This window comes from Sipha flava, unplaced genomic scaffold, assembly GCF_003268045.1.
Source record: "Sipha flava isolate LNK unplaced genomic scaffold, YSA_version1 289_pilon_pilon, whole genome shotgun sequence".
NCBI classification, from domain to species: Eukaryota; Metazoa; Arthropoda; class Insecta; order Hemiptera; family Aphididae; genus Sipha; species Sipha flava.
In genome coordinates, this window is record NW_020272960.1 from 93,559 (window position 1) to 114,472 (window position 20,914).

At 29.4% G+C, this 20,914-nt stretch overlaps 5 protein-coding genes and 1 pseudogene across 9 annotated transcripts; 4 read left to right on the forward strand and 2 right to left on the reverse strand.

The window, feature by feature from the left end:
- The first annotated feature begins 6 nt into the window (after window positions 1-6).
- On the forward strand, window positions 7-3,334 carry LOC112685752 (protein MEMO1). 4 transcript variants are annotated; one of them, XM_025557721.1, is made up of 9 exons: window positions 7-171; window positions 261-351; window positions 435-516; window positions 583-651; window positions 704-816; window positions 883-994; window positions 1,059-1,278; window positions 2,904-3,008; window positions 3,092-3,217. In XM_025557721.1, exons 2-9 carry the CDS (start codon window positions 303-305, stop codon window positions 3,215-3,217), a joined length of 876 nt encoding a protein of 291 aa, XP_025413506.1. In that variant the 5' UTR covers window positions 7-171; window positions 261-302. The 4 variants fall into 4 exon arrangements, with proteins under 4 accessions (XP_025413506.1, XP_025413507.1, XP_025413509.1 ...); XM_025557722.1 differs by having other exon boundaries at window positions 7-165; XM_025557724.1 differs by having other exon boundaries at window positions 7-158.
- Window positions 3,335-3,436: 102 nt separating this feature from the next.
- LOC112685754 (DNA repair protein XRCC3) lies at window positions 3,437-6,832 on the reverse strand. The gene is made up of 6 exons (XM_025557727.1): window positions 6,051-6,832; window positions 4,561-4,690; window positions 4,295-4,485; window positions 4,064-4,227; window positions 3,783-3,995; window positions 3,437-3,711 (listed from the first exon to the last, which is right to left on the reverse strand). The coding sequence occupies exons 1-6, from the start codon at window positions 6,127-6,129 to the stop codon at window positions 3,511-3,513; spliced, it is 978 nt and encodes a 325-aa protein (XP_025413512.1). The 5' UTR covers window positions 6,130-6,832; the 3' UTR covers window positions 3,437-3,510.
- Window positions 6,833-7,032: 200 nt separating this feature from the next.
- Window positions 7,033-16,243, forward strand: LOC112685753 (apoptosis-inducing factor 3-like). 2 transcript variants are annotated; one of them, XM_025557725.1, is made up of 11 exons: window positions 7,033-7,423; window positions 13,479-13,586; window positions 13,747-13,807; window positions 13,904-14,082; window positions 14,144-14,317; window positions 14,380-14,546; window positions 14,852-14,976; window positions 15,035-15,165; window positions 15,231-15,562; window positions 15,626-15,839; window positions 15,906-16,243. In XM_025557725.1, exons 2-11 carry the CDS (start codon window positions 13,511-13,513, stop codon window positions 16,139-16,141), a joined length of 1,695 nt encoding a protein of 564 aa, XP_025413510.1. In that variant the 5' UTR covers window positions 7,033-7,423; window positions 13,479-13,510; the 3' UTR covers window positions 16,142-16,243. The 2 variants fall into 2 exon arrangements, with proteins under 2 accessions (XP_025413510.1, XP_025413511.1); XM_025557726.1 differs by lacking the exon at window positions 13,479-13,586.
- A 23-nt stretch (window positions 16,244-16,266) lies between these two features.
- LOC112685756 lies at window positions 16,267-18,945 on the reverse strand. Its single transcript, XM_025557728.1, has 3 exons — window positions 18,736-18,945; window positions 16,586-16,697; window positions 16,267-16,524 (listed from the first exon to the last, which is right to left on the reverse strand). The coding sequence occupies exons 1-3, from the start codon at window positions 18,789-18,791 to the stop codon at window positions 16,372-16,374; spliced, it is 321 nt and encodes a 106-aa protein (XP_025413513.1). The 5' UTR covers window positions 18,792-18,945; the 3' UTR covers window positions 16,267-16,371.
- Window positions 18,946-19,067: 122 nt separating this feature from the next.
- Window positions 19,068-20,078, forward strand: LOC112685755 (annotated as a pseudogene).
- On the forward strand, window positions 20,070-20,437 carry LOC112685741 (the record flags this gene model as incomplete). Its single annotated transcript, XM_025557710.1, has 1 exon — window positions 20,070-20,437. A coding segment is annotated over one exon (351 nt), but the record flags the coding sequence as incomplete, so codon positions are not given.
- Window positions 20,438-20,914: the final 477 nt, after the last annotated feature.

Here is a 20,914-nt window from a genome sequence, read left to right on the forward strand (position 1 = left end):
TCATAATATTTATTATTTTAATTTTTTTAATCAGAATATTACTAAGTTGGTAATTTATTTCAGTTTCTTTTTTCCTTTATCATTCCAAAACAACTGGTCTTATCTCGCCTTACAGAAGAGCTGGAATACTTATAGTTCTTTTAAGACCGTCTGTTTTTGTACGAGGTTTCAGTTGCGCATTACATTTAATTTTAGTCTGAACACTATACAAAACTTTCATAAGCCTGTAGTTTATTGTTAATTATTTAAAAATATTTTAGTATTCTATATTAACGTCACGGTTGAAATTCATCCACAAGAGTATGGCTGTACGGAGAGCAAGTCACGCTGGAAGCTGGTACGCCGAATCAGGTACATGTTTGTTCGTTTATTTGGGGACGGATTGATTAGTCCGATGGCTACGAATTACAGGATTTATATTTTTTACTTTCCAGCCAAGGAGCTCAATAATCAGTTGGAAAATTGGTTGGGGGCCGCCGATCTCACACATGGACCTGCCAGAGCTATAATAGCTCCGTAAGTATTTTGTTCGGTAGTAGTTGATACTTTCGTATGAACCTATGTTAATTTACGTTTTTACAGTCATGCCGGTTACCAGTATTGCGGTGCTTGCGCTGCATTCGCATACCGCCAGATTAGTCCGTTTGTTGTGTAAGTTTCTTTGATTCCCAAATATTTCCATAATAACTCTATTTGTTTTTAGGCAACGCATTTTCATACTAGGACCATCACACAATGTCCGTCTGTCTGGGTGTGCCTTGTCAACTGCTGATAAGTATAGAACACCATTTTATGATTTACAAATCGACAATCAGGGTAAGCGTTTATGATTCATTTAACAAACACAATTGAGTCACAATGTATGGTTCTATTTAAATTTAGTATATGACGAGTTAGAGTCTACTGGTAAGTTTGAACGAATGAGTATGAAAGTGGATGAAGACGAACATAGTATAGAAATGCAACTGCCATACATCGCCAAAGTGATGCAGGAGTAATTATATTATTTTAAACTATTTAAAATATCAATGTGTATTCTTATTTTGTTTATGTTCTAGCTACAAAAATAAATTTACTATTGTGCCTATTATGGTTGGATCGTTGAGTACTGAAAAAGAAAATCTTTATGGACAAATATTTGCTCCATATTTAGCTGATCCAAAGAATCTATTTATTATATCTTCAGACTTTTGTCATTGGGGACAAAGGTTTCGTTACACGTTCTATGAAAAGTCTTGGGGTCCAATTCATCAGTCAATTAAAACTTTGGATCATAAGGTACAACATAATATTTTGTGTATGATGGTTATTTTTGTATATTTTTCTGAGGCTTTGAACTAGAACTAATGTTTTCTAGCAATGAAAATATTTAAATTATCATTAATTTTCTTGTGGAGATCAGTAGAAAAAAATATATAGTAGGTATTTAATTAAGTTGTTATACACTTATCAATAACCATAGGCTTGTAAGGATCTTCTACTGGGGTGGTGCCCCATTAAAAACATTTTGGAATGGGTGAGTGGCTCAGTGCTCGGTTATTACTTTGCTGCATAATTAATGTCAAAGTAGATATAATGAAAATTGAGTAAAGACTGAATAATTTTTTACTAAATGGGTGGTTTAAATGAGTCCGTCTTGGTAAAATGTAAATGTTCAAACCGCTACTGTCTAAACTGTAATACTTATAATCAGGGTTGGGATTTTATAGCATTTGCATATTTCTTATTAGATGCTTAAAAAATAGTAGAGTAAGCCAACAATTTGTTTCATGATACAGAGAACTTAAATAAAAAAATTTTTTGGATAGCCGATTATTAAAGAACAAGTGTAGAATTCGCTTTATACAGTCCACATTCGTCTCGTGTGCTCGTATAAAATAATTAAATAATAAATTTCCTTTTTTTTGTTTTTTTTATTGTATATTTTTAGAGCTTATTTAGCGATTTTTAAGGTAATATTATAGCACATATTTATGCAATTTTAAGTGCTATAAAATTCCAATCCTGCTTATAATGCATGCTGTTTATAATATATTTAAAAACCAAGTGCTAAATACTGTAAATACTTACTAAATACTCAATTTAAGAAACAATAAAGTATTCTTAACAGTTTTCTTGCTATTAAAGAATAAAATAGCATTAATAAGATATGGACTTGTTGGGTGTTTAAATTTAAATTATTCTTGTTCAACATTTACTATAGTTAGGTAATTAGTCATTTATATTGTTTAATGTGTTTATAATATAAAATTAATGTTACAAGAAAAATAATTTATTTTTTTACTTTGAACATAAATTTTAAACCCCCTCCCCTTAGGTACAACCAAGAATATCTTTGTGGATCACAGTTTGAGAAATACTATTCTAGAGTATGAAAGTATTCATTTAAATATTTATGAAAATTATATTGGATTAATATGATTAATAAAACAAATACCCAATTAAAGATTATTTTGGTAATGTTTAACATGACTAATATATATATTTGAAATTTGGTACATTTGATCTATTGATTTTAAGTTATAACATAAATGTTGCTGAAAACATATATAACCTCAAAAATACTTGTAAATAAAAAAAATTTTAGCATTGGTTTTTGTGATAAAGTCTATTGCCATAAAGCAATACTAGGAATTTATAATAACTTATTTCATAAAAACTATAAATGAATTTTATACTATTGTCTAAGTTTCTACTAGGTAACATAAAGCACTAATGAGTTAATGCAGTTTTAAGTTATATGAACCTCTTGTTTTTTAGTTTATTTTATTATAATTATATACTTTATATATTGTAGAAATTGCAATTGGTTTAGTCAATCTTTAAAATAATATTATTTAATTAAGAAAACCAGAAAATAAAATTATTAATAGTAATTAGTGTATATTTTATTGTTTTTTAAGGGCATGGATATTATAGAAACTCTAGAACCAGCAGCGTTTGTTGAATACTTAAAAACTTTTTCAAACACTATCTGTGGTAGACATCCCATCAGTGTTTTATTGCAAGTAAGAAAATTACAATAGTAAATCAATTTATGTAAATTATTATTCAAGGTGAACATTGATAATGCATAATATTCTTTTAATAGGCGGCTAAGCAATTGCGTACTCAAAAATTGTCGCTCAAGTTTTTAAAGTACGCCCAATCTGGCCAATGTTACCATTTGGGAGATTCATCAGTTAGTTATGCATCTGCATCTCTCATAGTTGAATAGCAAAACAGTACTTCAAAGTGAATCTTTTTTAATTCACATTTTTTTAAAATTAAGTTAATATGTTTAGAAAAAATATACTTAGTATGTTAAGATTGAAAACCAAAATGGTAGTAAGTTTAAATATTGTTTATATTATAAAACTTTTAATTTTTTTTTTTTTTTTAATAAAAAAACATTATTTTTTTTAAAAATATATTGTAAAATTAATAAAAACATGGGAAAAAAACATCATGACTGATCATTAAAAACAATAAGATAAAAATATTACTTTTGTTGACTTAATTAAAAGTATTTTAGTTAATGGATTCAATCCCTCGTTCAGTAACTACAAAAGGAACTCTTTTTGAAGCCGTATGGGGGCTGAATATCACTTCTATGAATCTGGAACATGGTGTTTTGGACATCATAAGTCTAGTAGTCACCAAATTGGCCCACGAAAGGCCCAATGATGGTACTAAATTCTTTCCTTCAATATCAAACATTGATGATGTTACCTATACACACAATCACAATATTATGCTATTAACAGTAGCTAGTAAAATTATGAGAATATTTTAAAATTTACCTGATTAACACATATGATCCACAATCCATATTCAACTGATAGCTTGTGTAGATAACATGCTACATCTCTGAGATCTCTTGACCTGCGAGGAGCATTACTCAAGGTGTATTCACCACGAAATACAGCTGTGATGCTGTCAATAATTATGAGTTTTAAAGGTCTATGTTGGAGTGCTTTTGGAAGCATCTCGTGGATGCATTTTTTTAAGTCTTCCTAAACATACAAAATACATTTTGTATAACCAAAAAGAAAATTGTTTAAATATATGCACAATAATTTACCACAGTTGCTACATGAGTAATCAGAATATTGTCTCCATAGTCCGTTTGACATAGTTCATTCATATCATTGTTGTTATCACATTGATATTTAAAACGAATATTGGATATCATTTGTTGCATTCTACTTGAAGGAAATCTATCTTCGGTACAAATATATGCAACTCCTAAATTAAAATAAACCATTTGTTTTAAATGTTTTACTACAACTGATAAATTATTACTGTTTTTTACCAGATTTTGCTCCTTTAAGTGGTAATGGTAATTGAACAGTGAGTGCAATCTGTAAGCAAAATTGTGTTTTTCCACAGCCACTTTCACCTGAGATCTCTGTGATACCACATTTGAATAAGCCTCCACCTAAAGCTTTATCAATTTTTTTACAGCCAGTAGTAATAACTTGATTTGTAACTTCTTTATCACGACTAATACAATTTGAATAACCCATTCAATAATAAGTATACGGCATTAGAAATGTGATCATTCAAAATAAAATTTACTTGACGTTTGCAGTGCTTATTTTGGCTGCTTCGATAAAAACATGACGAGCAGCCGCTGCTGTCAAATTGACTTTTTTTCTAAATTGAGTCTCTGTATAATTTAAAATATTCTTTGGTACTAAAAAACCACCTGAAAAAAAATAAAACTTATCATTGCTATATGCATTCTTTTAAATATTCATAAAATGTTATATTAAATTATTAGTCAGTAAAAATGAAAGTTTTTAGTTTTATACTGTCCATGTACCTATGGTATTACATTATTGTAGATAGGTATATGAATGTATTCATTATAATTTTTTTCTTTCATGAATATTATTAGTTTATAACAAAGAAACAAAATTACCATTTATTCACAATATTCTATTATAGTGAGTACTTTTATTATATCAAAGAAATTTAATTGATAAGAAACCAATAAAGATCAAGATTAAGAAATAAATAATAACCAATTGGTAATCAATAAAATAAAAAACACATTTTTCTTTCATTTTAATACAATGTCAAAATGATAAAAAAAAACGTAGTTGTAAATAAATAATAAGTTTAAAACTAATAGCAAAATATTATGAAAGTGAACATCATAAATTAAAATTTTATTTAAGGAATGACATTACTTTTATAGTATTAAATAATAAATGCGTTTATATGGGTGCACAACGGTATTTTTTATCTTTTCTTGACAAAGCAATAATTGTAATGCTCTTATTACTCCTTATTCAATAATTCCTAATGGTTTATATTTTATTTTTACCCATGCTCTTAAAACAGTGGTTCATTCAACTTCTGATAAACAATTAACATTGGAGACTGTGGAGATGGAACTATTGATACCAAACTAACAATATTCTTTTAAATAGTATGAAAAAAAATTAATTTACATTATATCGAACAAAAAAATAACAGTAGTAATCAATCATAGATGATTTTTCAAAGTTAAAATTTTTAAATTGTTCAAGAAGCGCATTTGTTCACCTTTTCACTCTTGTAAGAATGTTTACCATCATTTTATTATTCAAAGCAATTCACATCTATGATAACAATGAAATAAATGTATTGAATAATTTTATACATTATAATCTTACAGCGCAATTAATAATTATTTACCATTAAAACATAACTATAATATACGGATTAGAAACACGTGCTATACAATTTATGTTTTAAACAGGAAAACTAATGCATGGACAATGTGAAATACACTATTCAAAAATTAAATATAGCTAATTTAGGATAGAACAAGTCTAAAGTCTATTGTAATGCAAAACCTCAACGCGCAATATTAGGTCTTTAATCAATATATGTTCAAAGTTTAACGTAATTTTGGTGAGTTGAATGAATCGACTGCATATTACTGATGCAATCTACGTTTATTCAGAAAACGTGTTAAACCCGTGTAGCCGGATTACGTAATAAAACGCGTACGTCACGTTTCGAGAGGAAACGTTGGCGGGAAAACGAACAAAATAAATATGATATCGACTTATTACCTCGGATCAAGGCGGCCTGCGTGTGCGGGTCGAACACGGTCAGGTCCAGGTCTACGTTGTCCGCAGGTGACGAGTTCATTTCGGGCAACGAGCGTACGGGCACATGTCATAATCCCGCAATATCCGTCGGCTAAGATAACAACACTCCGTCGTCCAACGAGTAGACTGAGGGACGCTGGACGGCGTTCGTCCTCGGCATGGGAAACGCGCGTGTGACGAGAACGCCCGGGGCAAGGGGGTATTAGTCACGCGCGGATGATAACTGATAACTGCACGATCACCACTCTTCCGCTACTGAGTTAATAACCGCGGTCGGGCAGATCCAGTGAGAACTGCGCATAATAAACCGATTCAGTGCCGTTGCTAGCTTTTGCGAGGTTCTAACGTTAAACGGTTTTCGTGCACCTAACTATTCTAACTATGGGCCTCCGAGAATTTATTTTAAAGTCCGAGGTAGTTGCCCAAGTTGCTTGCCCGACTGACGACGGCACTGTACCAATATGTTATCGTGTAATAGTTTATGGAAATATAGAGGTCACTTCAATTAGAGTCAACTTCATTCCACCGGACGGTTGACGGCACGCTGCTGGTGGTGGTGGTGCGAACGGATTAATGATGAGAAATCGAAATATTTTATTGGAAATCATAGACCTATTAACTAACTGGTCTATAGAACAAATAAAATAATTATTCGCAATTATTATTACGACGACCGCAACACAGTATTGGGCCCAAGGTCGCACGCGCACGCAAGACGCTATTTAACGGCGACCATGCGGGCATCCAATATTTTTCCTACCTCTTTCCCATCACCCATGCCGTAAAAAAAAATGTCTACTCCCTCCCTGGCACCTGTTCAAATGCGGGACCCCCACCGCGTAAACACACGGAATTGCATTAATACTTTTTATAGTCATCATGCTATCACGTTATCTTATTCACCGTAATTATTATTATTATTATCATTATTGCTCGTAAGCCGTTTCCCTCAGACCGTAGTTGTCGACTCACGCGCGCATGATTCGATTTTGCCGGTGGCTACGGCGACGAAATTTTCGACCGCGCACCTAACCCGTGGTGGTACAATCACACGTACCGCGTCACGTTGCCGATCCAGTTCGACGTGTCCAAGTGAACATCGTTACCTATCACCTATCGCCAGACACGATCTCGATACCGTTGTGCGAGCACAGACCCGTTGGCAGTGTGAAAAGAACGTAAAAAATACCTACGCGAATCTCCCGTTCTCACGGACTTTCTCTAACTGTGGCCGCCGCACACGTTTTCCACTTTAGCAACCGTTTGGAGGGGTGACCACCAGTCTTCCGCGAGCTGTCAAATGGGCTCGATCGCATCCAAGAGCACTGCTGAAGGTAAGTCGTGTTCTTCTGCCGGGGTTTCTCCAGAGACCACCGGAATTTATTCGATCGGGAAAAATGGCTACGCTGCTACCGCTGCTGCTGTTGCCTCCGCTGCCGCCCTCGTTTTTCCCGTTTACTCGACAGCGCTTAAGCTTTTTTTCACTTCCAAGGAGGGCCACACAGACCGGCAATAATCGTTTTTCCGAAACGGACTCGTCCCCTTAACGCTAATAGTATAACCGTTTCAGTGTCTCCTAGCAGCTCCGACCCGTTGATACTTTCCGCGCGTAGAGCGATCAAAAGCTCTCCTTTTTTTTCGACTATTTCTATTCTCGTCGCATCATCACATCTGTTCCTCCCGTACAATAAGTGTTATTAAGTACGATTTGTACGTTTGAGTGTACATGTCGTGTAATTTATTCAAAACTCGATTGCAGGACTAAAGAGTTTCATAAATACCCATGACAAAAATCATTATTTTAAACCTTGGGAAATTATATTTATAAATCAATTAATGGTTTGCTGCATATGCTAATATTATGTCATTATTTGATTTATTACATTTATTACACACATAATTATAAAAATAATCGAACATTAAAGTTCGGAAGTAATCGTGAGTTTTGTATAAATTAACAGAGTGCCTTTTGTTGTTTTAAACGTAGGTCAAATTATGATTGTTCACAAACGTAATTCACAAATTATACTTCCATAATATATTCAAAATATTTTTATGTTACTGCATAAATATTTACAAATGTATGTTATGATTTATCAATAAACTCCTTTTTTAATACTATCAAATAATTATACAATTACATTTTAAATGATAATTTCAATTTATTAAATTCTATAGTTATTGACCTTTAACGTAGATACCATATCACAGGTATTATTTTCGCATGGTAAACTGGTACCTAAGATAAAGAATGATTCATTAATTAATTTTATATTTTTTGGAGTTATCTGATAATTATATCATACTTGTAGTAGGTAATAATTTTATTAGTATAATTATTCATGTATAATATATAGCTATTAGGATTCCTATTATCGAATGTTTCATTACAAACCAACTCTGTTCTTTAATTGGATTTCAAGCTACAGAAGCATAATGTTTACATAGATAATCAAAGCTCTTGCATTTATTAATTTGATTCAATAACAAAAGACAAAAAATGTATTGTTCACGCTGTCACCATTCCCTGTGTTGTCAGACTGTATCAGCCAGTTTTCATTCTAAATAAATTTCACTAGAAGTGTTATCTCCTTGTGTCTCCCCTTAATGAACGGGAATAGTGCTATATGTGTGTTAATATATGTATAAGTAAATATATCACATGATCTCCCAATTACCCGCTTGTAATAGTAAATTATTTAGACTTCAGTGTTATTTGAATGATTATTTAATGTATATTAAGTTAAAATATTTGTCTTGATTATAGTTGATAGTTAAATATTTGTAAAGCAAAGTATACATTTATTTACCCATTATTTTTCACAAATTAAATACTTAAAAATATGTACCTTCATGTAATTGATTATAATGACTAATAAGTAATGACATATCATTAAATAATAATAAAACCCACAATAAAACTAAATGTTGTCACAATATCTACATAGATGGAATAAAATTAAAATAATAAATAATTATTAAATTTAACTGTCTACTAAATAATTTTATTTGTATAGTCATAGATTTTTGCATGATTTAATCCTGTGAATATGATGAATAAGGTTATTTGTTTTATTCTTTCATATCTTTATTTAAATTTAATGTTTATTTTACTTTAAATATAAATAATTTATATACCTAATTTCTTATTTATCATTTTTTTTTAAATATCTTAGATATTTTATTCAACTATGATTTAATTTTTTATTTTATCTTTATTATTTTATACTTAACAATTTCAGTAAATATTGATTTGTAAGTTTATTTTCATGAAACACATTTCTTAAAACTGATCAGCCAAGAATAAAACTATTTTGATGCATGATTTATTATTATATATTTGCATTTGATATACTCACCAATCCAAGTACGATGCTAGCAACCTTCAATACTGCTATTTTGTCCAACTACAACATCAAAACCATTAAAGAACTAGCTACCACATACTACAAAAAATTCCACACCAAACTCAATTTTCACACAAATCTCTTTAAAAAAAATATGTCCTCCCACACCTTATGTGATAATTGAAAAAGTATTAAGTTTATAATAGTGATTAGTTTATTTACTATTTAGTTAAATTAAAAAAAAAAAATGTCATATTTAATATTATGATAATGAAAAGAATATTATATATTTAGAAAAACTAAAATGACTATATACTCTACAGATACTACATTTTGTGAATGCTTGATTTTATACATATTTTTTTTTTTATTATTTTAATATTTTATGACTAGAATTAGCTGATAACAACTAAATAAGTTGTAGTTTATTTATGATCACAATTAATTAATTTCAATAATAATAAACAATTTTCATAAATCCAAAACCAAATTTTTCTACAACTAAATTTTTTTCTTATAAAATTAAAATTATATAGAAATATTTATATTAATTTGTAGCTGTATGAATCTAATTTATAAATGTATACCAAAAGTCTGTTTTAATTTTTGTTTTGTATAATTATCTATATTCAATTTTAACAAAATAGTCTGTATTAATAAGTCACATCATAATTTTTATAAACTATATATTATTTCAATAAAATTTTTCATAAATACATACTCATGTATGTATTTAATATATTAAGATTACATAATAATGTGATATTGCATTATGTAAAGGTCATTAGGGAAACAGTATCAACTTTTTTTCAATATGTACTTATCTAATACTATCAGTTATATAAATATTAAATTTATCAAATTATTTGTTTTAATCAGCATTAAAAGTAATTTTTTTGTTTCATATTTTTTATATTCACGTTTTAAGTTTTAATTTTTTTTTTTATTATTATTAGAATATTTACAACCTATGCTACAATAAGGCACAATAAGCAAATTTGAACACACAATTTTTTTTTTTTTTTTAACAACATGAACATATGAGGAGGGAGGCCATCCAGTGATAGAACCCAATGTTATTTTAATTATTTATTAATTATTGACTTAATATTAATTAAATTAAAATTAAATGGTATGAACCATCAATCATTTAATAAATCACGACACCAATTTCTCTTTAAACGGCGTGGGGGGTTACTAGGAAGTGAGTTGGAAGCAAGTTCAGCGAGTTTAGAGTGACATTTTTTATAATGTTTTGTGGCTAATTGATTTAGTGTTTCTATTTTGAAGTCATTTTGGAGTGTGGAATTTGATACGTACCAAGGTGCGGAAGAGATAATTCGGAGAGTGATACATTGGAAGGCTTGGAGGGTACGTATTTGAGATGGTTTAGCGCATCCCCAGATTTGGTTAGCATAAGCCCAAATAGGCCGTAATAAGGATTTGTAGATGATTATTTTTGTGTGAAAGGGTAATTTTGATTTCAGAATTGGGCGAAGTAAGTTGAGTCGACTATTGAGAATTTTTCTTTTTGACTTGATATGAGGACCCCAGGTCAGTCTTTTGTCAATTAGGATGCCGAGGTATTTTACTTCTAAGGATATTGGGATTTGTATTCCTTGAAAATAGAGGGGAAGGGGTATGGACTTTTTTAGTGTAAATGGAACATAAATTGATTTGTCAGGATTAATTTTGATTTTTCAGTTAGATGACCATTTGTCTATTAAGTCTAAAAGTGTTTGTAAAAAATGTACAGTTTCTACAGGATAATTATCAGGTGAGAGAATTGCAGTGTCGTCAGCATAGGTGGCCATAACAGTATTTGGGGTTTTAGGAATATCAGCTGTGTAAACATTAAATAAATCGGGAGAAAGGTCACTACCTTGGAGAATTCCTGCTTTAATTGGGTAGAATGATGAGACAGAGTTACCATACCGGACTGTGTAAGTACGGTTTTCTAAATATGAACATATTATCAAAAAGTACGGGGCAGGTAAGAACATTTTTAATTTAAAGAGTAGACCCTTGTGCCATACCCTGTCAAACGCCTGGGCTACATCTAAAAACACTCCTGGGCAATATTGCTTTTTTTCAAATGAAGATGAAATTTGATCAGTTAGTCTGTGAATTTGGTGTACAGTGGAGTGACCCGTTCTGAAGCCAAAATGGGAATGTGGAATTATGTTGAAGGTTTGGAGTATTGGTCTTATTCTTAATCTTATGATTTTTTCAAATAATTTGGCAAGAGTTGGCAGTAAGCTTATAGGTCTATAAGACGTGATTTCAATCTTGGGTTTGTCGGGCTTAGGAATAACAATTATTGTTGATAATTTCCATATCGATGGAATGTAAGAAATCCGTAACATAGAATTAAATATGTAAGTTATAAGGATGATTGTCTTTTTCGGTAGATTATTTAGAATTTTGTTGGTAATAAGATCATAACTGGGTGCTTTTTTTTCTTTTAATTTACTTATTTGAAATTTGATTTCACTTGGTGAGATATGTTTTGCTGCAAGTGACATTGGAAGAGAACTGTCTATAAATGAGTTGATTCTTTCAAGGTGTTCAGTACTGGGATGTATATCAGTATGAGGTTTGAAAATGTTAGAGAAATGTTCGCCAAAAAGGTTTGCTTTTTCATCTTCAGAAATAGCCATGGATCTGTTAGGGCCAGTTATTGGCAGCATTTGCTGTTTTATATTAAGTAAGCTTTTTGTGGTTTTCCATAGTGAGCCGTCATTTGTGTTTAGGGATTGATATTTTTTTTCAAAAAACTCTGATTTTTGTTTTGATATTAATTTTTTGATGGTGTTTGTCAAGTGATTAAATATTTGTTTATCAGATGGGTATCGATACTTTTTCCATCTAGAACGAACACGACTTTTATCAAAAATTAAAGTTCTTATATGGATGGGTAAGGTTTGATTATTTGTTTGATTCATATTCCTTGGAGTATATGGGTGTGATGATTTATATATAGCTGATTGTATCGAGGTTGTGAGGACTTGGGCAGCGCTTTCTATGTCAGTTTTTGATTTAAGAGAAATTTTTAAATTGGTGGTATTTTGCTTGATTTCAGCCAACTCATTCCATTTTATTGGACCTTGTGATAAAGAAGGATGTTTTAAAATTTAAATATAAATACATAGGTATAATAAGCATATCAAAGGAACTTTATATAAGTTTTATACTTTTTACATATTGTCTACTTAATATTTATGAATAGGAGAGGATTTTCTGGTTTTTAATATGTTTATGCATCAATACCTAATCGAATAATAATCAGTTTATTAGTTAATAAATTAATGTTGACTCATGGTTATTTTAGAATTCTTAGTAAATATAATATAAAAAAAAAGAAAAGAATAAAAGTATAATAATTATTCTTAAATATTATATGGGATATTATACTGCTGATTAGGTTGCTAGGTATTCAATTTGATATTTAATTATTGGTCAGGGGTATAGTTTAAAAAAATAATACAAAACTATCTAGAATATTATTTGCTTGATTTTATTTCTATTGTTTATTTTATAACCATTGGTTTTTATTTAATTTAAATTGTGTGCATGATTAAATTAACTATCATTAAAGCTATTTTAAAATCATTAGCCATTTTCATAGTAAGTATAAGGTAAAAATCATTGTCACATTATATGTTATACCACCCATGTAATTCATTAGGACTTCCTAATAAAACATACTAATATATTATCATACAGATAATTTTATCATGCTTTGTCATATACATCAATCATAATAAATAAACTTTAAATATATATATGTGTGTGTGTGTGTGTGTGTGTGTGTGTGTATGTGTATATTTATAGACCTACATTATATGCAAACATAATATCATTGATAATTAATATTTAGAATCAATAATAATACTTATATATATATATATATATTAATGAATGTAAAGTATTTAATCATTTGTAACATAATTTTGAATATTTTCCCCAAAATATTCAACTTGTTCATAGTTACACAAACTTGAATTTATTCATTTTTTTTTTTATATGTGCATGGTTTCAGACTGTTAATCCGGTAAATCATACAGGGATTGAATGTTATTTAGTCGGAGACTAGTATTTAGAAGTAGTATACATTCCCAATTACATGTGATTTGCAGAACAATGTCGGGTGTGTGTTTGTTTACATTTATTGTAATTTTATAATTTGCTTGTTGGTATTTCACTTTTATTCAAATATACACATTATATGAATACTTTAAAATCATATTTATTTATATAAATTTATGTTTGTGTATTTAGGTGTTAAAAATTATTTAATATGTTTACAGGTCCCAGTGATGATATTATTGAACAAATTGTATGTAAAGAAAGTGACATTACCAATAATGGGTAAATTAACTATTATTATATTATAAAAAAATACAGATTTTATGTAATTTTATTAAAAATTATTTTTAATTTTTCTTTAAATAACCATAATTACAGAATGCAAGAATTCGAGGTTGGAAATAATGGCAATAAAGTTTTAATTGTAAAACAAAAAAATGAGTTTTATGCTCTGGGTTCAAAGTGTTCACATTATGGTGCACCTTTAGTCAAAGGTGCTCTAGGAGATGGTACAGTAAGATGTCCTTGGCATGGAGCTTGTTTTAATTTGAAAACTGGTAAAATTATTAAATTAACTTTATTATGAAGTAAATTTAATTTTCTTAGTTTTACTATTAGGAGACATTGAGGACTACCCGGGTTTAGACAGTATTCCAAGTTTTAAAGTTACCGTTACCAATGGAAATGTAAAAGTTTCAGTCAAAAAATGTGCACTTGAAAATTCAAAACATGTGAAACCATTAACCAAACGCAATTTAGAAAATAAGTGTACATTTGTTGTTGTTGGATGTGGTAATTGAGTAATTTCTATAAATTATTTTTAACCAAAGAGTAAAATGAAATGTTTTTTGTAGGTCCTGCTGGTACTTGTTGTGCAGAGAAATTGAGACAAGAAGGATTTGATGGTCGTTTAATTATGATCACAAAAGAGAATTATTTACCATATGATCGTACAAAACTCAGTAAAGCTTTGAGTGCAGATGTTAATAGTATATTGTTACGTTCTCAAGAGTTTTACAATGTAAGATGTTTATAAATAATTTAGCTATTGTAGTTAATTTACAACTAATTTTTCACCTTAAAATTATATTTTTAAAACAATATTTTTTACGTTTATCTTTTTTAAGTAAAACTATTAATAATTTTTAAATGTTAAAATAAAATTCACATTTTGAACTGATCAATAACTAGTACTATATATTTTCTATAAATCAACTAATATAATTTCTGTTAAATATTTATAAATAATAAAAAATTTTTATTATTACTTATGTATAATATTTTCTTTCTTTTATTATTAACTAAATAAGTGATGACATTTTTCAGTCAGGAAATGTTGAAGTTTTGACAAAAACTACCATAGAATCTATTGATACAAATAAAAAAATTATTTATCTATCTAACAATGAACCAATTTCATTTGACGCCATGTTTATAGCTAGTGGAATGACGTAACTATTCAACACTTTTTATTATTATTATCATTATTTGAGTATTTTATGTGTTTAGACCACGTTCAACACCTGAAGTTTCTAAGTATGATAATGTCTTTACTCTGCGTACAGTAGATAATGCTAATAAAATCTCTCAAAGCTTGTCTTCTGATTGTCATCTAGTCATAATTGGAACCTCATTTATTGGTATAATTAAAAATTAAAATTAATTTTATTTAAATAATAAATATAGCAAATCATATACATTTTAGGCATGGAAGTGGCTGCAGCAGCTAAAGCTAAAGTAAAATCAGTGCATGTAATTGGCCGCAGTGATGTACCTTTTAAAGAGAGTTTAGGAACAGAAATGGGTGAACGAGTGCAAGAATTGTTTGAATCCAAAGGTGTTGTCTTTCACATGAAAGCAAGTGTCAAAAATTACATTGGATACAATAACCGTCTTTCTGAAATCGAACTGGCTGATGGACAAAAATTAAAGGCAGATGTATGCATCATGGCAACTGGATCTAAGACTAATACTGAGTTTTTGTCTGGTTCTGGTATTACTCTTAATCCTTCCAATGGTACAATTGAAGTCGATGAAGTTAGTTAAATATTATATAGTGTGGCATTTGCAATATTAGTACATTATTTTTTCCATTTAAAGAATTTAGAAACCAATGTAGAAGGAATTTTTTCTGGTGGAGATGTAGCAAACGCTCCAGTATATTCTGCTAACACTAAAGCATCTTTGGGACATTGGCAGCTGGCTACTTATCATGGAAAGATTGCTGCATTACAAATGCTTGGCAAGAAAACTCCCATAAAATCTGTACCCTTTTTTTGGACAGCACTATTTGGCACTAGCATACGTTTTGCCGGTATGTTTTTTTTAAATTTTTTTTTCTGATCTGAGAACTCAATATCTCATTGAATTTATTTTACAGGATATAATCGTGGTTATACTGATGTTATAATTAATGGAGATCTTGAAAACCTTAAAGCAGTTATATACTATTGCAAAGGAAACGATGTAGTTGCAGTAGCAACAGTTGGAAGTGATCCAATTGCTGCTCAATTTGCTGATCTCTTACGAAGTGGCAAAACATTGAACAAAAACCAAGCCATCGATAACAAATGGTTGACCGAGGAAGAAGATGCAGTTATGTGCACCAGACTTTGATTAACTATACTTTGAATCAAAATTATTCTCTTATTATTATTATATTTCTAATATTATTTTGTTAACTAGTAAACATAAGTATATCACATTTATGCACCTAAATGTATTTAAATTTTTTAATCACATTAACTTATTTTATATTTTATTTTCCTTCGTACATTTACAGTTGTTTAAAGTGTACATACAATCTATGTTATAAAAAATCTAATAATTAAATGCTATTAATATTTCTAATAACTTTCCCAGCCATCTGTCGATCTAAGATGCATTAAGTGGTTTTCCATTGGCTTGTGTTTTCCAAATTTATCAGCTTGTAATAATTTCCATTTCCTCATCCATTTTTCAAAGCGACCCTGTTCTTTTGAATGACCAAATGATTCTTCCTACAATTTGCAATCAGTTATTATCATATTTATTGAATATCAACCAAGTGATGCTATATACCTTGGTTAAATAAGGATACCTAAGGTAAAACATATTCTGTTCTTCCCGTTGAAAATCTCTAAGCTTTTTATGAATGTCTAGTCCAGATACTGGTTTAATCAGTCGATGTTTTCTAAAATTAAACAAATTAATTACATAGAATTAGTATTTGAAAATCAATTATATATTTCCATTAAACAATTTTTAAAGAACTAATTTATAACAAACATAAAAAAATTAAAATTAGTTTTATTTTATATTTTATTAAGGTTTTTTTTTTTTTTTTTAATTTATACCATAAAATATTTTGAACATATGATTAGCACTGGTTAAAAAAATCAAATTTTACCTAATGTACCATGACTAATTTGATTGATATACATTCTTAACTGATACCACTCATTTAAATAAAATATTCATTTTTTTTTTTTTTTGTAAACCTCAGTTCAAATGTGAAATATAATTTTCATTACTAAAAATATTTGATCCAATGTATATAACATAACAATTGTTGATAATAGTTCAGTTGCGGTCAAACAGGGGGGGATAGATCCCTCCCATGACCTTTTTTTAAATATTTATAATTCAACCATATTATACATTATATAATATAGGTATTCATCTATTTTCTATTTAAAAAAATAAATATACTGTACTTATTAGTTATTATACAGTCTCTAGGCTCAAATAAAATTAACAGTTCAAACATAAAACACTAAAATATTAATTGAAACAAACTTTTTAGATTTTTATCATTTCCTTTATAGTTTATTTATAAGAATGAATGAAATTTAAATTTAGTACTTAATGCTTAACATAATATATTATATGAATTGTGTAATTATATTATTTTAGAGTTGTCTCAATGGTTAAACCACTATGGTTGTTCATTGTGAGGTTGTCAATAGACAAAGTAGACGAAGTACTGGACGAATTGGCAAAAAAAACCAGAAAAATAGATTTAATAATTAATATAATATAATTTCCATGTTTAAAAATAAAAATTTTAATATACAGTGTTTGTTAAAAAGTCAGCTACATCCCTTCTCATGACAAAATCATTTGACCGCTACTGTAATAGTTATAGTTACATAATATATAGGAATGGAAAAGATAAAAAAATATTTATGATTTGTTGCTCATTAATCAAATGTTTATTGAAGAAGATGAAGTATATATACATATATATGAAATAGAACTAAACACTACGGTAAATAGCTTAATGTTTGAAATCTGTAATCAGGGATGGGCGATTGGCGGGCCATGGGCCGCACCTGTCCTTTGAGCTTTCTTTATTTAGCCCATGTTATGTTTGAAAATTACATCATACAATTTTAAAGTTTATCGTCTATGCTCTAACTTATCGATATAATAATTGTTATCTAGTATTAAATTTCATATGTATGTATAAGTATAGCTTTCAACTATAGCTGTTTGTACCGAAATATTTAACTACATTAGTTTCTTCATATCATTTATATTGTGCTGTATATGTGTGTTAAATTTATTATTTCAGTGTATATATAAATGCTAAAATATATATATATATAAATTCTAAAGTTCATATTTTGAAAGCCTTTTATTTTTGTTTTCTATGCTCTGGCCCGCTAAATTTTAATTTTCAAAAAATTGGCCCACTAGTAATTTTGAGTTGTCCATCCCTGTTAAATACCATATTAGTCATAGTATACCTTGATTTTGTAAGAATTTGATATGTTTTGTATTTATTAAATACAATATATTTTTAAAGATATTTCAGTTTCAGATAGGAAAATCAACCAAAGATACATATAACAGTGTATTGACCGTATTGTTTTATACAACTGGAGACAATTAAATTCTTATTTATCAGTCAGGGCTTTAGATAGTAGGTGTTAGGATTAAATATTAAATAATATTATGTTAGGTACAAGAGTTTATATTGGTTGACCAACCAATACTATTCCATAATATTATAATGTAAGTACTGCACTTGGGTAGTAAGTATTGAGATGCGGTGAACATCGTTCATTTACGTTTCATAACACGGTGATAAAATAAATAACACCAAACGGTAGCACGGATTCGGAAAAGTCCGGTCCGGTTCGAATTAGTTTCATCATTCGTACAATTTACCGTGCTAACATTGTAATTTGTTTTTGAATTAGCTTACATTCAAAAATCGTACGTACCCTCTGAAAATATGACCTCTTGGCAATTTGGCCCATAGCGCGTCCGTTAATCTCATTTTGAAAGCGCAATGTACTGTGATTCGTTGGAAAAGTTCTATGGAGAAAAGGCGTTTCGCATCCGAACACGACGATGCTCTTGTTCTTCGAATTTCAATCGTATTCCACAAACGGTGCACATGTGACGTGATTGGAACGATCAGTAGCACGCCAGTGCACTTCCCTATATCGCCCGTGATACATTATTATTCTCTAAGTGTCGCCTGATAACAATATTGACCGCTGAAGCGCTAGTTGTGCGTTCGCCTAACGAGCTCTCAAATATCAATGGAAATACGACTCACAAACCACGGGAATAGAATGCGGTCCGATCATAGACAATTATATATGTGACTAATTCATTGTTCAATAATTTAATATTTTACATTTTTATTATTTTAGATTTTCAGGTTCATTGTTTACTCACTTCTCACGTGTTTTTTTCTTTTTATTGCTATACCACTTTACATCTTTACCCAACAATCAACATGCCCGGGCATCGGTGTATTGTTCCTGCATGCACATCGGGATATGATTCTTGCGTTGACAAATATCATTTTTTTACAGTCCCTAAAGATGGTACTAGACTTGCCCAATGGATAAAAGCTATACCCAGAAAGGATTTTATAATAAAACCCAAACAAGTAGTCTGTGAGAAGCTAACATAATAAGGAAAAAAATTATGACTGATACTAGTGGAAAAGTCCTTGCTGAGGTGAGTAATTAATAAGTATCTTAATATATTTTATTTTTATGAATAAATTTAGAAATGGGATTCAATTATTGATTGAATTATTTTTTCATAACAGTTAGTTATAATAGTTATGTATTATAAGATTATGGTAATGGGGTACAGCTTATAACAAAGACCAACTACTAAAAACTTTTTTAATATATAATATTTATAGAAAGTTTTTACTACACACCAGTAGTGCAATCAGGAAATTTTCATGAGGGTGTCTGACAAAATAAACCATCTTAATTTATAATATATATATATCTAGAATATGATATTAATTTACTATTATACATGCCAAGAGGGGGGTCCAGACCTGGAGTCCACCCCCTGGTTGCGCCACTGCTACACACACGCACATATGTACCTATATAGACATTTTTTAGTAGCTGAAGTCCCTATTCATTATCTTACATTTTTGTTTGTTGTAGGGATTGTATAAAATACCTAGACTACACAAAGAAGCAGTCCCTTGTATTTTTCCAAACTGTAAAAAATATCTGACTAAACAACTGAAACTAAGAAAAGCACCTAACTACGAAACAGTCCAATAAGAAGGAAAATAATAACTCTTGATACTTTAAATCCATCAATTATAGATCTGCCTGAATACATTGAATGTTTTGATAACAACAAACCTAACACACAAAATGATTTTAAATTCTTTTCTTTTTGGACTCTACAAGAAAATTTTAATAGTATAATTCTTCCTACAGCATGGAGTAGACACGATATACCTGAAAAATTGATCATGTTTTCTTGTTACACAATTATAAAAGAAGAAACTGAGATGCCTACTCCTATTATTTTGAAAAGAGTTTGTTTGAATACTGATTTAAAGGTGACGTGTTCAGTGTTAGGTAAAGACATTTCTGAAAACATTTTTGGCTTAGCAGAAATAAATAATATTTGAGTTTTGGAAGACCTTTTAAAGAAATTTGATAATTCTAAAATTTGTAAAGGGTACAAAATAAATTCATATTTAAAGTCCCAAAACTCTTATATTGATCCAGTTGGAAATCTTCGACACGTTATGTGCAAATTTATTTTAGAAGAAAAAGATATATGCCAGTACTGTACATGTGCTATACGAAGTTTAAATTGTAAAATACTTCGGTTATCCAAAAATACCAAAACAACTTCTGAAAGAATTAATACTACCCTTAGTCGAAGAAAACAATCACAAATAAAACGATTACAAATGAAGTATAAATTAGTCAGGCAGAAGAAAATTTGAGCTGAAACACTGAACAAAAACTAAAAAATTATATTTCTTATCTACACGACAAAATGTCAGCACTCTCTTCAATAAACCTTGAATATAGATTAGACAAAAATGTACCATTTAATCAGCGTATTTTCTTAACCGAAATTGTTTCTGCTTCAAATATTAAAAATAAAAAAGGT